Source organism: Diabrotica undecimpunctata, chromosome 9, assembly GCF_040954645.1.
Source record: "Diabrotica undecimpunctata isolate CICGRU chromosome 9, icDiaUnde3, whole genome shotgun sequence".
In the NCBI taxonomy this organism is placed as follows: Eukaryota; Metazoa; Arthropoda; class Insecta; order Coleoptera; family Chrysomelidae; genus Diabrotica; species Diabrotica undecimpunctata.
This window is the reverse complement of record NC_092811.1, coordinates 9854897-9870374: the sequence shown is the minus strand read 5'-3', so window position 1 is coordinate 9870374 and position 15478 is coordinate 9854897. Positions and strand designations below refer to the sequence as shown.

The following is a 15478-nucleotide window of genomic DNA, read 5'->3' as shown; positions in this document are numbered from 1 at the left end:
TGGAACTGGAAGGTGTGGACACCTTCGTCTACCTGGGCTCTCTGCTGACCAAAGACAACAATGTCAGCGAAGAAATCAAAAGAAGAATAGTGCTATTATGGCTTGAGGAAACATATGACCCCAAAACTACCCAGAAAAATTAAAGAATAGTATTCTTATTATTTTTTGAAAGAATTTCTTTTTTATTGTTAGTTTGTTAACGTTCTATTGGATTTTTATTAATTATATATAACCTGCTCTTTCCTGGTTTATTAAAAAGATATGGCAACACAGCCAAACGCCAACATTTCATTCTATGAACTTTAATTGACAGCTCAATTATAGCTAACTTCACTGGGACTAAATGTGAGAGACATCCGAAATATCAAATATCCGAATAGGTTAATGGATTTAGTGCATGCAGACCATAGATAAAGAATATATTATATTACTGAAGTGCAGACGTACAATATATGAAGAATGGGTTCTTCACAGAAGTAGATATAATATATGTTAAAAAGGAAAAACAAGAGGATGATTCAGGTGAGATACTAAATTAAACATGAAAATGTAAAGCCAAATATGGACATGCATTTCCTAGTTACAGTTTTGCATAAATTTTAATATTTATTTCCATATGTTCATACCAGAGTAATTGGAAAATGTGACTTTTAAACATAATAAATCCAACATAACCTGCAATAGTATTTCTAGCATCATTCTTGTATAATTTGATTGTGTAGTAAGAGGGCAAAAGAGTTGTCTAAAAACAAAATCACCATTAATTTGTTTTGTACCACCATTGTAGATAATAAGCCAATCAGTTCTGTGAATGATCTGCATCTGAAGAATTTGGAGTCAAAAATAGCAGCCAATTCAGTGAGTGAAAATATAATGGATATTAAGGTTGAAATTAAGAAAGAACTTGAGGAATATGATAATGGATTTAGTAGTGGAGACATACAATATATGCAGAGTGGGTTATCCACAGAAGTAGATATAATAGATGTTGAAGATGTTAAAAAAGAAAAACAAGAAGATCATTCAGGTAAGACACTAAATTAAACATGAAAATGTAAAACCAAATGTAGACATGTTACATTTCCTAGTTGCAGTTATTATTATTATTACTAATGCCATGAATAAATTTTTGTCCAGATACAAAACAATTGTAAAATAAGCATTTTTACTAAAAATCGAAAATTATAAATTATTGTTATAGTTTGAAAATATTTTGACACATTAATTGTTGGAAACATACAAAACAAAAATTCATACCACACTTATTAATAGCTCAAATAAAATTACTATTACAGATTTCTTCCATTGTGGGAGTGGATATGTATTTATTATTGTAATTAAAAACTTTCTACTGTAAATACTAATCTATATACAACTACACTGCTGAGTATAAAATTATGGTCACCCAAAAATATGAATTTATTTTAGAATTTATTAATTTTTCACTATTTTTGGTTGTAGCATAGTTTACCAACTAATTGTTAAAAGGAAACAACCTTTTTACCCTCAAAGTTTATTCAAAGTAATGAAAATGAACAATTTTCCTTTAATATACTTTATACAGTACATTCAACCAACTTACACATCTAAATGATTAATGGAATTCACAGAAAACCTTTTGTTGTAGTACAAGGCACGGTACACTGCACTGGAGTTCTCCATAATCTTTTTAATTACTTATGTCGACTTTACACTACATGATTTTATCAAATGACAATACCATATGAGATTTGTTATGATTCCTTGTTTCTATGATGTTTTAAAAAATTATGTTTACACTGAATGATAATTTAAGACTTATTATATGAGTGACAATGAGGTTTTATTGACTTTTCTTTTTGTTTATGGTCATAGAGATATTAGACACAGTATAGGTAACAACTAGATTTTTAAACTATTATAATGGCAAATAAATCTTTGCTTGCATTGGATTCCTGACTTTTATTAATAATACGCTGCCAACAACAGATTAGACAATAGGTTCAATATCAATGCAACCAAAGTATTATATACTCTGAATGCAACAAACAAAAAATAAATAAATAAAGGATGTTGTCTCTCGAGAAGGGAATTTCACTGAATTGACATAAGACTAAGGCACGATATTCAAATATGTTGGTGTTACCAGTATTATTATCGAAAATCATATGATTTTATCATGCGGAATAGGTACCGTCCTATAAATATAATAAAATTATATTAAACATAATTATACATACAAATTAAATAAATTAAACATCTATCAAAATACAATTAAACATCTATGAAAACTACACAGTAATTCATCACCTGGATTAGACGGACTCACCTCCTTTTTCCTCAAAAAATGTGCAGAATCTGTGTAGCCATCCCTATATCTCTAATAATGAATACTTCTTTTAATGAAGGTTCTCTCTCCTTGTCCTAGAAATTGGCTTCGGTTACTCCTATATTCAAGAAAGGAAATAAACTTGATTGCAATAATTATCGCCCAATCAGTTCCTATTGTCGGCAAGGTCATGGAATCGATTATTTAGGAAGCTATGTCTGAGTTTCTTCTTCAAGAAAATATGAGGAGCTATTTTTCAAAAGGCAACAAGTCCATTTTTTCCAATTTTTGGGTATGGTTAAATAACTGATTTGACGATTCTGCAAATCGCAGGAGACCAAATTATGTGTTTTAGAATTAAGGGCATATAGTTATCTAGAATTATGATTTTTGGTAAATCAGAATGATTCCTATCCATTTATTTGACCGCCATTTAAATGGACTTGTCTCTTTTTGAAAAAAAAAAACGCGGACTAGTTACATTTTGAAAAAAATATGTATTTTAATTAATACACTAAAACATAAAGAACGAATTAAAAATATGCATTTCATTCACACCTTTAGTTCTGGCTCTTCTTGAACACATTCGCAATTAACGTGATAGTCGTGATCATTTTCCGCATCCTCTTCATAGTTTTGAATATTATTAATCAGCAGTTCGAAATACCAACTTAAGCCTTCTTCAAGACGCCAGTTTTCTCCGAAAGCTGCAATCAAAAGTTTGTTAACGGCTTTTCCTTTATCAGCCGAAATCTTATTGTTTTCCCTTAATTGTCTCAGTGAAACACCTGCTAAAGATTTTCCTCTTTTCAAAAGGGTTTTTTCTCTTTTTGAAGGATCGTTGTTTCTATAAAATACTTGCGAAATTATCGTTACTGCATTATGTTGTTTACCACGGTTTAAAGTTTTCTTTATATTAACAATTTTTTGTTCGCTTATCCCGTCGTATTTATTAAACACCGCGAGCAAGCCCTTTAGATCGTACACTTTCCAATCCTTCTCCAATTCAAATACATTTCCAAACTTCTTGTAGATAGCAGTATAATCTGAAGGTAAAATAATTCTGTCGTGTCTCCGTAAGTCTTTTTCAACTCGTCCGAAGATGCGATCAGCAGGCAAATAAGAATGACCACGCACAGGAAAAACGATTTCAATTTCTTTAATATGCATGGGTGATTCCGTATACAGCCAGTACATTAGGAGGTGCAGGATGTGACTATTCTTACTTTGACCGCCACATCCATCACAAAACAAACGAATTTTCGTTACGGATTCATTGAACTGAGAGTGCTTTAAAAAATGAAGAAGCGCTGACCCAACCTCGTTTGATCCTCGGCCGGAAAGGTTCTCAGTCCAAATATAAAAGTTTGGCATCCTGGCATCTACATCAACTACACAAAAACAATAATAAGCTATTTGGAGAGAGTAAAATGTTTCCTGTATGGGAATTTTTCGCAGATTTTGAACTTGTTGGAGGTCAAAACAGTAAGTAACTTCGTTGTCTCGCTTTTCTTTCATTAGTAAATTAAACTGTTTGGCCTTATGTTGATGAACTTTTAAATCACGTTTGGCCTCATCGTCTGTTGGAGTATTTTTTATTCGAAATTTTGTGCGTTCGCAGTAGCTACATACATCTGTAGCAGGTGAACCGAATCCAAGATTAAACTGCGTAGAAAAAACTTTATGAAAATAACAATATTTCACTTGAAACTCGACATCTGCTTGATCATTATACGTCTCCCACATTTTTCTTATGGTTAATGACGAATGCAGATAGAGCCTTTTAGATTTATTTCGGTTATAATAACTCTCTTGGGCTTTAAAATTACCAATGAATTGTTTTACTCGTTCAAATTTAGGTAGTTCTTTTGGAGAACGCCTGTCACCGCCACTTTTATCTCCAACGCTTTCTCCGTTTAGAGTTTTACGTGCAATTAATAAAACACGTGGAGCTTTCACTTCAAACAGTTTTAAGAAAAAGGCTCTGCAAACAACAGAATATCTTCCCTTCTTACCGACCTGCTTTGTTGCTTTAATAAAGTCCTCGTAGACATACCGTCTCAGGACTTGCAACTTAATGTAGAGTCATATGTCGCCATGTTACCAATCCAACGGTAACTTTACCATCCTATTTGTAAACACGACATAATGTAAACTAAACTTTATATATTAATTTTTAAAGGGTTTTTACCCTCATATTTAGTGGCTACATTCATGTAATATATTGACACTGATGATGGAATACTTATTCCGAAAACGTTTTGTCTTTTTAACATAGCCCGACGGGGTTTTTTTATATACCTTTTTATAAAGGATTTTATTGGAAAAATTTTTATAACAATATTGTTAAGTGGATATAGAATTACTTGAAACTTAAAATAGTAAATTGCAAACGGTAAATTTGCTTGTTTTAGATTGTTGATTACTACATTTTTTTTCTTATAGACTTATTTATTTTTATTCCTGTTGTTGACATTCTTTCTGTACTAATTTTTACTTGCAGTAAACAAACAATTTTTGGTTGAGTTTACCGAAAGTACAAGCTGAATATAGCCGCAAATATTTCGGTTTAGCAGTGTTGGCACTTAGCATTTTTGTTCCATGTTTGACATTTGCGGCTATAATCAGCTTGTACTTTCGGTAAACTCAACCCAATTTTTTATAGTTTGGTTTATATTTTAGGGTTTCCCCAAATCAACAATAAAATGGAAAATGAAAAAAAATCACCTAAGTACTCATACCACGAGGAACAACAAATAAGTCGACATATTGAAGAAACCATATTAAACAAAAGTGTAAAAGTTCAGATTGGACAAAACCCAAACAAGTGTGAAATTTGCTTTAAGGCATTTGTTACAGCAGATAACTTGAAAAAGCATTTGCGAATACATACTGGGGAAAAACTGTATAAGTGTGAAATTTGTCTTCAACAGTTTTCTCAGCACAGCACTTTGGTAAATCATAGTAAAGTACACACTGGGAAAAAGAATTACAAGTGTGAAATTTGCTGTAAGGTACTTACTACAGCAAATTATTTGAAAGTACATTTGCGAATACATACTGGGGAAAACCTTTATAAATGTGAAATTTGCATGAAGGCATTTACTACAGCAAATTATTTGAAAGTACATTTGCGAATACATACTGGGGAAAAACCTTACAAGTGTGAAATTTGCTTTAAGACATTTATTACAGCAGATGGTTTAAAAGTACATTTGCGAATACATACTGGGGAAAACCTTTACAAGTGTGAAATTTGCTTGAAGGCATTTACTAGAGCAGGTATTTTGAAAATGCATTTGCGAACACATACTGGGGAAAAGCCGTATAACTGTGAAATTTGTCTTCACCAGTTTTCTCAGAAAACCCATTTGGTAAATCATATTAAAGTACACACTGGAGAAAAGAATTACAAGTGTGAAATTTGTTTTAAACAGTTTTCTCGGCAAAGAAATTTGATAACGCATAAGAAAGTACACACTGGAGAAAAACCTTACGAGTGTGAAGTTTGCTTTAAGACATTTATTACAGCAGATGGTTTGAAAGTACATTTGCGAATACATACTGGGGAAAACCTTTACAAGTGTGAAATTTGCTTGAAGGCATTTGGTACAGCACATAGGTTGAAAGTGCATTTGCGAACACATACTGGGGAAAAGCCGTATAACTGTGAAATTTGTCTTCACCAGTTTTCTCAGAAAAACCATTTGGTAAATCATACTAAAGTACACACTGGAGAAAAGAGTTACAAGTGCGAAATTTGCTTTAAACAGTTTTCTCGGCAAAGAAATTTGAAAATGTATAAGAAAGTACACAGTGGAGAATAGCATTACAAGTGTTAAATTTGTTTTAAGCACTTTAGCTTACGGGGAAAGTACATACTGGGGAAAAACCTTCTTCTTCTTCACTGGCTTTACAACACGGGGTGAGTCTTCGGGGCATCCACTATCGCCCTCCATCCTCTACGATCTTGCGCTTTTATTTCCCATTGTTGTACCCCAATTCTAGATAAATCGGCTTCAACATCATCCTTCCATCTTTTTCTCTGTCGGCCTGCTGATCTTCTACCATCTGGTCTTTCAAAAAACACTGTCTTTAACACTCTGTCATCCTCTGATCGTACCACGTGACCTGCTCATCTTATTCGGTTTGCCTTGATATGTCTGACTATGTTTTTAGTACCATACAAAGTCACCAATTCAGCATTGCGGCGTCTTCTTCAATCCCCTGTAAATTCATCTTTTTGAGAGCCAAATATTATTCTGAGAACCTTTCTTTCAAATACTAGAAGCTTACTGATTTCCCACTGGTTGAGAGTCCCATGTTTCACTGCCATATGTAATAATCAGGCGAATAATCGACTTGTACAGTGTTAATTTAGATTTTCTTTTTAGCAGCTTCGATCTTAATAATGTTGAAAGGGGGTATAATGCTCTATTTCCCGCAGCTATCCTTGCTGAGACCTCTTTTTCTATGTGGTGGTCCGCTGTGATTATCGCCCCCAGGTATTTAAACTCCTTTACTACTTCGAAGTTGTGATCTTTAATACTGATGTTTTGCCTAACTCTTGGTCTTGGATTTTTAGTTACTACTATGTATTTTGTTTACCTGTTTCCTCCTCGAGCTGTGTTTACCAATAGTTTACCAACTAATTGTTAAAAGGAAACAACCTTTTTACCCTCAAAGTTTATTCAAAGTAATGAAAATGAACAATTTTCCTTTAATATACTTTATACAGTACATTCAACCAACTTACACATCTAAATGATTAATGAAATTCACAGAAAACCTTTTGTTGTAGTACAAGGCACAGTAAACTGCACTGGAGTTCTCCATAATCTTTTTAATTACTTATGTCGACTTTACACTACATGATTTTATCAAATGACAATATCATATGAGATTTGTTATGATTCCTTGTTTCTATGATGTTTTAAAAAATTATGTTTACACTGAATGATAATTTAAGACTTATTATATGAGTGACAATGAGGTTTTATTGACTTTTCTTTTTGTTTATGGTCATAGAGATATTAGACACAGTATAGGTAACAACTAAATTTTTAAACTATTATAATGGAAAATAAATCTTTGCTTGCATTGGATTCCTGACTATTATTAAATAATACGCCGCCAACAACAGATTAGACAATAGGTTCAATATCAATGCAACCAAAGTATTATATACTCTGAATGCAACAAACAAAAAATAAATAAATAAAGGATGTTGTCTCTCGAGAAGGGAATTTCACTGAATTGACATAAGACTAAGGCACGATATTCAAATATGTTGGTGTTACCAGTATTATTATCGAAAATCATATGATTTTATCGTGCGGAATAGGTACCGTCCTATAAATATAATAAAATTATATTAAACATAATTATACATACAAATTAAATAAATTAAACATCTATGAAAACTACACAGTAATTCATCACCTGGATTAGACGGACTCACCTCCTTTTTCCTCAAAAAATGTGCAGAATCTGTGTAGCCATCCCTATATCTCTAATAATGAATACTTCTTTTAATGAAGGTTCTCTCTCCTTGTCCTAGAAATTGGCTTCGGTTACTCCTATATTCAAGAAACTAAATAAACTTGATTGCAATAATTATCGCCCAATCAGCCAATCAGTTCCTATTGTCGGCAAGGTCATGGGATCGATTATTTAGGAAGCTATGTCTGAGTTTCTTCTTCAAGAAAATATCATCCCTCACCAACAGCATGGCTTTATCAAAGGTCGTTCAACGATCACAAACTTACTTCATTGTGTAAATGATTGGTCATTATCTTTAAACAATCAGCAACCTGTCGCTGTAGTCTGCTTAGACTTTTCCAAAGAGTTCGACTGTGCTCCAAAACGTTGATTACTAGCTAAATTGGATCACTATGGTATCCGCGGAAAGTTAAACATTTGGATTCAAGATTTTCTATCACAACAGATATTTCAAGGTTCGTGTTGGGGAAGACCACTCACTAGATAAGCCAGTCAAGAATGGCTTATCTTCTTCTTATGGAATCAGTACTTGGACCGCTTTTTTGTGTTTACACTAGTGATTTTCCGCTCATTATATTCAGTAAAGTTTCCATTTACGCTGATGCTACGAAATTATATGTGAATCTACCTATTAACCAGCATGTTCTTCAACACGATCTTGATGCAATATTCAAATGGTCCTCAGAATGGTCTTCCGCTTAACATTGAAACATGCGTTGTTTTACATATCGGCAAAAATAACCCATCACTGCCGTACTTTATTAATGGACATACCTTAAACTCGGTAACCTCTCACAAAGATCTCGGAGTGATAATTAATACTGACTTAATTGGTCTGATCATATAGTATCGGTGTGTAAAGCAAACTAGAAACTATTTTTGATCCGTAAATGTTTTATACGTATATCTCTAACCTCTGTTAGTAAACTTTACTCAATATACGTTAGATGTGTGGAATCCAGATCTCAGTCGCGATAAAATCCTACTTAAAAATGTTCAGCGTAAAGCCACAAGACTGGCATTCGGCCGTGTAAGACCTAACTATGAAGATAGACTATCCATGACTCATCTTACGACATTCGTTCAGCGACGTCTTCGAGGTGACCTAATTATGTCCTTCCGTATTTTAAAACATAATTTTGGGAACCTAAACACCATATTCACTTTAAACCAAGACGAAAGATTAAGAAGCCATCGTTGCAAATTAAAGAATGGACAATATACTGTAAGGTCCAGAGTGAACTTCTTCCCAAATAGAATATTTTGGAATATTCTGGAATAATTTGGATCAAGACACCATATCGGCGACTAGTGTTAATATCTTTAAAAATAAACTTGATAGCGCTTTATATTATTTATAGGATTACTCGGACCGCATTATTTATTTATTGTTTCACAATTTTTTGTATGATTTACTTAATTATTTAACTTAGCTTAAATTTATAATTGGTGTTAGTTTTATGATATTTTTTTTGTTTTTTGGGCATATATTTGGGCAATAATAAATTCAAATTATGGGGTGACCCTAATTTTATACTCAGTGTATGCAATTTCATAAATAAACTTTTTTTTTAATTGGTAGTTTAATTTTGTTAACAAACAGCATATGAAGATTTTTTTTGTTTAAATATTGGCTATGTGAATGTATGCTTGTATAGTAATTTCCAGTCACTGAGGGTTGGTCAAAATTTAACCAACACATCAAAAATAATTACTAAATTTAGTAGACAATTACGACTGGGATCAACAAACCAAGTATAACAATATTGTTAAGTGGATATAGAATTATGTAAACTTAAAATATTAAATTGCAAAAGGTAAATTTGCTTGTTTTAGATTGTCTATTACATTTTTTTTTGTTATAGACTTATTTATTTTTATTCCTGTTGTTGACATTCTTTCTGTACTAATTTTTCCTTGCTGTAAACAAACAAATTTTTATAGTTTGGTTTATGTTTTAGGTTTTCCCCAAATCAACAATAAAATGGAAAATGAAAAAAAATCACCTAAGTGCTCATACCACGAGGAACAACAAATAAGTCGACATATTGAAGAAACCATATTAAACAAAAGTGTAAAAGTTCAGATTGGACAAAATCCAAACAAGTGTGAAATTTGCTTTAAGGCATTTACTACAGCAAAGTATTTGAAAATACATTCGCGAATACATACTGGGGAAAAACCGTATAAGTGTGAAATTTGTCTTCAGCAGTTTTCTCAGCACAGCAATTTGCTAAGTCATAGCAAAGTACACACTGGAGAAAAGAATTACAAGTGTGAAATTTGCTTTAAGGCATTTACTACAGCAAGTTATTTGAAAGTACATATGCGAATACATACTGGGGAAAAATCTTACAAGTGTGAAATTTGCTTTAAGGGATTTAATACAGCAGAGTACTTGAAAAGGCATTTGCCAACACATACTGGGGAAAAACCTTACAAGTGTGAAATTTGCTTTAAGGCATTTGTTACAGCACATAAGTTGAAAAGTCATTTGCGAACACATACTGGGGAAAAACCGTATAAGTGTGAAATTTGTCTTCAGCAGTTTTCTCAGCACAGCAATTTGCTAAATCATAGTAAAGTACACACTGGAGAAAAGAATTACAAGTGTGAAATTTGCTTTAAGGCATTTACTACAGCAAGTTATTTGAAAGTACATATGCGAATACATACTGGGGAAAAATCTTACAAGTGTGAAATTTGCTTTAAGGCATTTGTTACAGCAGAGAACTTAAAAAGTCATTTGCGAACACATACTGAGGAAAAACCTTACAAGTGTGAAATTTGCTTTAAGACATTTATTTTACCAGGTTATTTGAAAACTCATTTGCGAACACATATTTGGGAAAAACCGTATAAGTGTGAAATTTGTCTTCGGCAGTTTTCTCAGCACAGAAATTTGGTAAATCATAATAAAGTACACACTGGAGAAAAGAATTACAAGTGTGAAATTTGCTTTAAGGCATTTGCTACAGCAAAGTATTTGAAAGTACATTCTCGAATACATACTGGGGAAAAACCTTACAAGTGTGAAATTTGCTTTAAGGCATTTTTTACAGCAGAAAACTTGAAAATTCATTTGCGAACACATACTGGGGAAAAACCTTACAAGTGTGAAATTTGCTTTAAGGCATTTGTTACAGCACATAAGTTGAAAAGTCATTTGCGAACACATACTGGGGAAAAACCGTATAAGTGTGAAATTTGTCTTCGGCAGTTTTCTCAGCACAGAAATTTGCTAAATCATAGCAAAGTACACACTGGAGAAAAGAATTAGAAATGTAAAATTTGCTTTAAACAGTTTTCTCAACAAAGCAATTTGAAAAGTCATAAAAAAGTACACATTGAAGAATAGCATTACAAGTGTGAAATATGTTTTAAGCAATTTAGCTTACGGGGAAAAATCTTACAGATGTAAAATTTTTTTTAAATAAGTTTCCTACCCCATTGATCTGAAAAAACATACTGGAAAAAAGTGTGAAGATGGTTTAAACAATTAATTGAATGCATAATCAGCATGACCATTGAAATAAAAAATATTGTTACTAATTTAAAAGATGGTATTTGTATAAGAGGTCTTGAGATATGATCAAACAGCCTTATTTATATAAAATCAAAAAAAGAATTAAAGATCTTTAAAAAACTAGTATGTCTAAAGAATTGTATTTAATTTAATTAAAACGAATAAGTGAAGTGCGGGAGTGTTAATTTAAGGTAGAATTTAGTTTAGTAAAAACCAGCTTTAATTGTTAAAAAAACATTAATCACTATAAGGAATCGTATATAAAATTATTGTATGACAAATATTTATATATATAATTTAATATATTATAATTTATATATTCTTGTATACATAGAAATAAAGAAGTAATTTAATATCAACCTGTGGGTGTCGAAAGTCCTAGAGATATCGTTTTAATCCCTCAATTATAATTTACATAAACAAGATTGTAAATAATATATAAATCTGAGAAACAGTTTTGAAAACTCAAACAGGAAAACAATTACTTTGAATAAAAATCGAGGAACAAAGCTTAGGGAGTGCTACTTGTTAATATTAAGAATAAAAGGCTAAGAAATTAAAAATGGCGAGAAAAAGAGTGAAAAGGTTTTTTTATAATTAAGACATAAAAGAGGAATTCGATTTTGATAGTAGTTATAAGAAGGCTGTTAACCTGAAGAAAATTGTGTGCCAGTAAGAGAATTGAAGAAGAAAAAGTAGTCGTGGTAGTGTCCTTTGGGATGAGCAGTTTTCAAAAATGATAAGTAATTATTCAATAAATTTCCAGACAAATATTAAGAGAGGATAGAACGAACAAAAAGCAAGTCATTTTGAATTTTGTCTCAATATCAAATATATGTTTTGGGAGCAAAAGCAGCAGTAGAGATTAATAGAAGTTGGAGAGGTGTAGAGTGTTTGATTTCATGTTTTGATTGATTTGTAGGAATTTATAACAAATGAACTTATGACAGGAGTCATTTTCAGCCACATCTTGGGGCTTTTTCATTTTTATGTTGTTGTAATGCTAATGTATTGTACTAGATCAGGCAACCAGATACCTGGAACTGGAAGGTGTGGACACCTTCGTCTACCTGGGTCCTGATTCTAATTGAGATTTCGACTCAAAACATGTCGAAATTAATATGGCGACGTCGAAATGCGACTTTGCGAACCTTGTGGATTTCAGCTGAACTAATCAAACGACGTCACTAATTTTCGACTTATCGAAATTAATTTCAACTTCAAGAAAGTGGTTGAAATTTCATTTCGAGTCGAAATTAATCTGTCATGACTGACTGGACTGGGAGAAGTGAACTTAGGTTCAGTTTAAGTAGGCGGTGTTTTGATCCTTGCAAGGAAAACTGAGGCAAAAAGTATCAATATGGCTGTGTTTTACGGACATTTGCTAGTTTTGGAGGAATTAGAGAGGTTAGATATCCGACGTTCATAACGGAGGATAAGAAGAATGTTAGGGGATACTCAAAATTCTTTTTCACTAAGTGATGCTCAATTTAGGCAGCAATTCCGGCTTAATAAACAAGCTGCAAATTATTTAATAAGGGTATTAGAACCATATTTGGAAGAAGGTGTTTATGCCTCTAGGATACCCAAAATGTTTAGGGTTAGTATTACTAAGCTGCAGTAAATTTAAAAATATATTAGAATATAACCACTAAGTCAAATCTTAGTGGTTATAACTTAAGGATCTCCCACATCGCCTTTTTTTTTTCTTGCCATCTTTTCTTTCAATTCAAAATATAATTGAGAATGGCCAATATTTATGATTTAACAACTCAAACAAGAAAAAAAAGACGTTCACGTAACGTAAACAAAACAAACATTCAACAAGCGTAGTGCAGCCAATAAACAACAGGGCCAACCCAAATTTTCAGCAGTGTCAAAATGATAAAGTAAATATCCCCAGTTTTAACTACAATCGAAATGAATGAGAATCGCTAGCGATTGCGACTGTCATGGCGTAGTCGCTTTTAAATTTCGACATCGAAATGAAATAGAATCAGGGCCCTGGGCTCTCTGCTGACCAAAGACAACAATGTCAGCGAAGAAATCAAAAGAAGAATAGTGCTATTATGGCTTGAGGAAACATATGACCCCAAAACTACCCAGAAAATTTAAAGAATAGTATTCTTATTATTTTTTGAAAGAATTTCTTTTTTATTGTTAGTTTGTTAAAGTTCTATTGGATTTTTATTAATTATATATAACCTGCTCTTTCCTGGTTTATTAAAAAGATATGGCAACACAGCCAAACGCCAACATTTCATCATATAAAAACCGAACACATAGAAGCGACACAACGGTCCAAAAGCGTGTACCATTTTTGTATACGCATGCCCGATTCTGGTTGTGTAACTGTCAAAAACACGTGCTTATTCTTTAATTCTGGTTGTTTTCGATAGTCCGTAGGCGTCTATGGTAAATACTCGACACAACAAGTGCATTTGACCATTTATATAATTTATTTATAGTTAAAAGGTTATAGTTTATAGTTATAGTTAAATATATAAGTTTATAGTTAAAAGTTTAATTTATATTTAAAATGTCTGGATATATTTGTGCGATTCGCGGATGTTCAGCTGTGACAGGAAAAGGAATAAGTTTATTTAGATTTCCCAAGAATAATAACAGGTAATTACTATTGCTTTGTAATTATTATTAGTTATTACATAATAGTATTGGTTTGACTTTCGAACAGTAAGCCGACGCCGACGTGTCTGTCCGAGCTATAAAAAATAAACTTTGGTCTGCCAAGGGATAGTTCAAAATGAAAACATTAAATTTGGTGTCAGTGCTATTTCTTTTATTGAAAGACGCAAGTCTCCGAAGGCTCAGGTCAAAAAATCAACAGATGGTGGCCCGGCGTCAGTGCGCTCGAAGACAACAATACGAATATAGTATTTTTAGGAAATAAAAATATATAGAGGGTTTTATACACTAGAATATTTTATTTAAGAGCGTAGGCGCAAAATTTCGGGCAAATGTTTTTTAAATGTATTCATTTTTTTCGAATCCTGAAAAAACTAATAAGTATTTTTGAAAAATTTAAACGCAGAATGAAAGACCACATTATTACTGAGGGCCAAAAGTCCCCGAAAACTTCTATGTTTATTTTAATAAGTTACAGGAGTGAAAAAAAAAAGAGAAAATTTAGTGTGATTTTTAATTTCAAATATCTCATTCAAAAAAACTTTTTGTTTTTTCTAAGGGACTTTCGGCCCTCGGTAATAATGTAATCTTTCATTCTGTGTTTAAATTTTTCAAAAATATTTGTTAGTTTTCTCAGGATTCCAAAACAATGTTAAAAAGCATTGGCCCGAAATTTTGCGCCTACGCTCTTAAACGAAACAAAGACATTACTAAAATGTTCAAACTAAAAATTGTTAACGATTTAAAAATTGGCAGACAACTTTTGTATATAGCAAAAAGTAGATGAGTACCTATTTAGTTTTTTCATAATTTAATGTAAGTTTGTTTATTTGCAACCATGTTTTTGAAATTTTGAAGTCTTGTTCTGTTATAATTTTAAGATTTTTAGTAATTTCTTTGTTTCGCTTAAGAGCGTAGGCGCAAAATTTCGGGCCAATGCTTTTTAAATACAATCATTTTTTTCGAATCCTGAGAAAACTAACAAATATTTTTAAAAAAATTAAACACAGAGTGAAAGATTACATTATTACCGAGGGCCGAAAGTCCCTTAGAATAAACAAAAAGTTTTTTTGAATGAGATATTTGAAATTAAAAATCACACTAAATTTTCTTTTTTTTTTTTTTTTCGCTGTAACTTATTAAAATAAACATTACAGAAGTTTTCAGGGACTTTCGGCCCTCAGTAATAATGTAGTCTTTCATTCTGCGTTTAAATTTTTCAAAAATACTTATTAGTTTTTTCAGGATTCGAAAAAAATGAATGCATTTAAAAAACATTGACCCGAAATTTTGCGCCTACGCTCTTAAGAATTTATATTGTGTGATATGCCCACTGACTATTAATTTTCTGGTTGTTAGCTGTCATTGGCGGCTTGGCCACGTAACTTCAAAGGACTTTCGCTTCTCTGTGTTCGGTTGTTCTCTGATTTCATTCTATGAACTTTAATTGACAGCTCAATTATAGCTAACTTCACTGGGACTAAATGTGAGAGACA

At 32.1% G+C, this 15478-nt stretch overlaps 2 protein-coding genes across 3 annotated transcripts in view; both read left to right on the top strand.

Moving 5' to 3' along the window:
- The window catches only part of LOC140449507 (uncharacterized), a 49278-nt gene extending 37599 nt beyond the window's left edge, over positions 1-11679 (top strand). Inside the window, exon 5 of one of the 2 annotated variants that reach the window (XR_011951812.1) lies at positions 9772-9853. Coding sequence is in view for 1 of the 2 variants with exons in the window: in XM_072542702.1 (XP_072398803.1) it covers positions 9772-11090 (1319 nt within the window). In the remaining variant the exon portion in view is untranslated. Of the gene's footprint in view, positions 1-9771 lie in introns of both variants that reach the window. The other variant, XM_072542702.1, reaches the window with a different exon arrangement.
- On the top strand, positions 361-9664 carry LOC140449508 (uncharacterized). Its single transcript, XM_072542706.1, has 3 exons — positions 361-522; positions 788-1027; positions 4991-9664. Exons 1-3 carry the CDS (start codon positions 453-455, stop codon positions 6133-6135), a joined length of 1455 nt encoding a protein of 484 aa, XP_072398807.1. The 5' UTR covers positions 361-452; the 3' UTR covers positions 6136-9664.
- Positions 11680-15478: the final 3799 nt, after the last annotated feature.

Excerpts from the sequence above, each read along its gene's own strand:
- LOC140449508 (XM_072542706.1), top strand. The coding sequence starts at position 453 with ATGAAGAATGGGTTCTTCACAGAAGTAGATATAATATATGTTAAAAAG. Across the intron at positions 523-787 it reads AAAACAAGAGGATGATTCAG|ATAATAAGCCAATCAGTTCT; the intron begins GTGAGATACTAA and ends CCACCATTGTAG. Across the intron at positions 1,028-4,990 it reads AAAACAAGAAGATCATTCAG|GGTTTCCCCAAATCAACAAT; the intron begins GTAAGACACTAA and ends TTTATATTTTAG.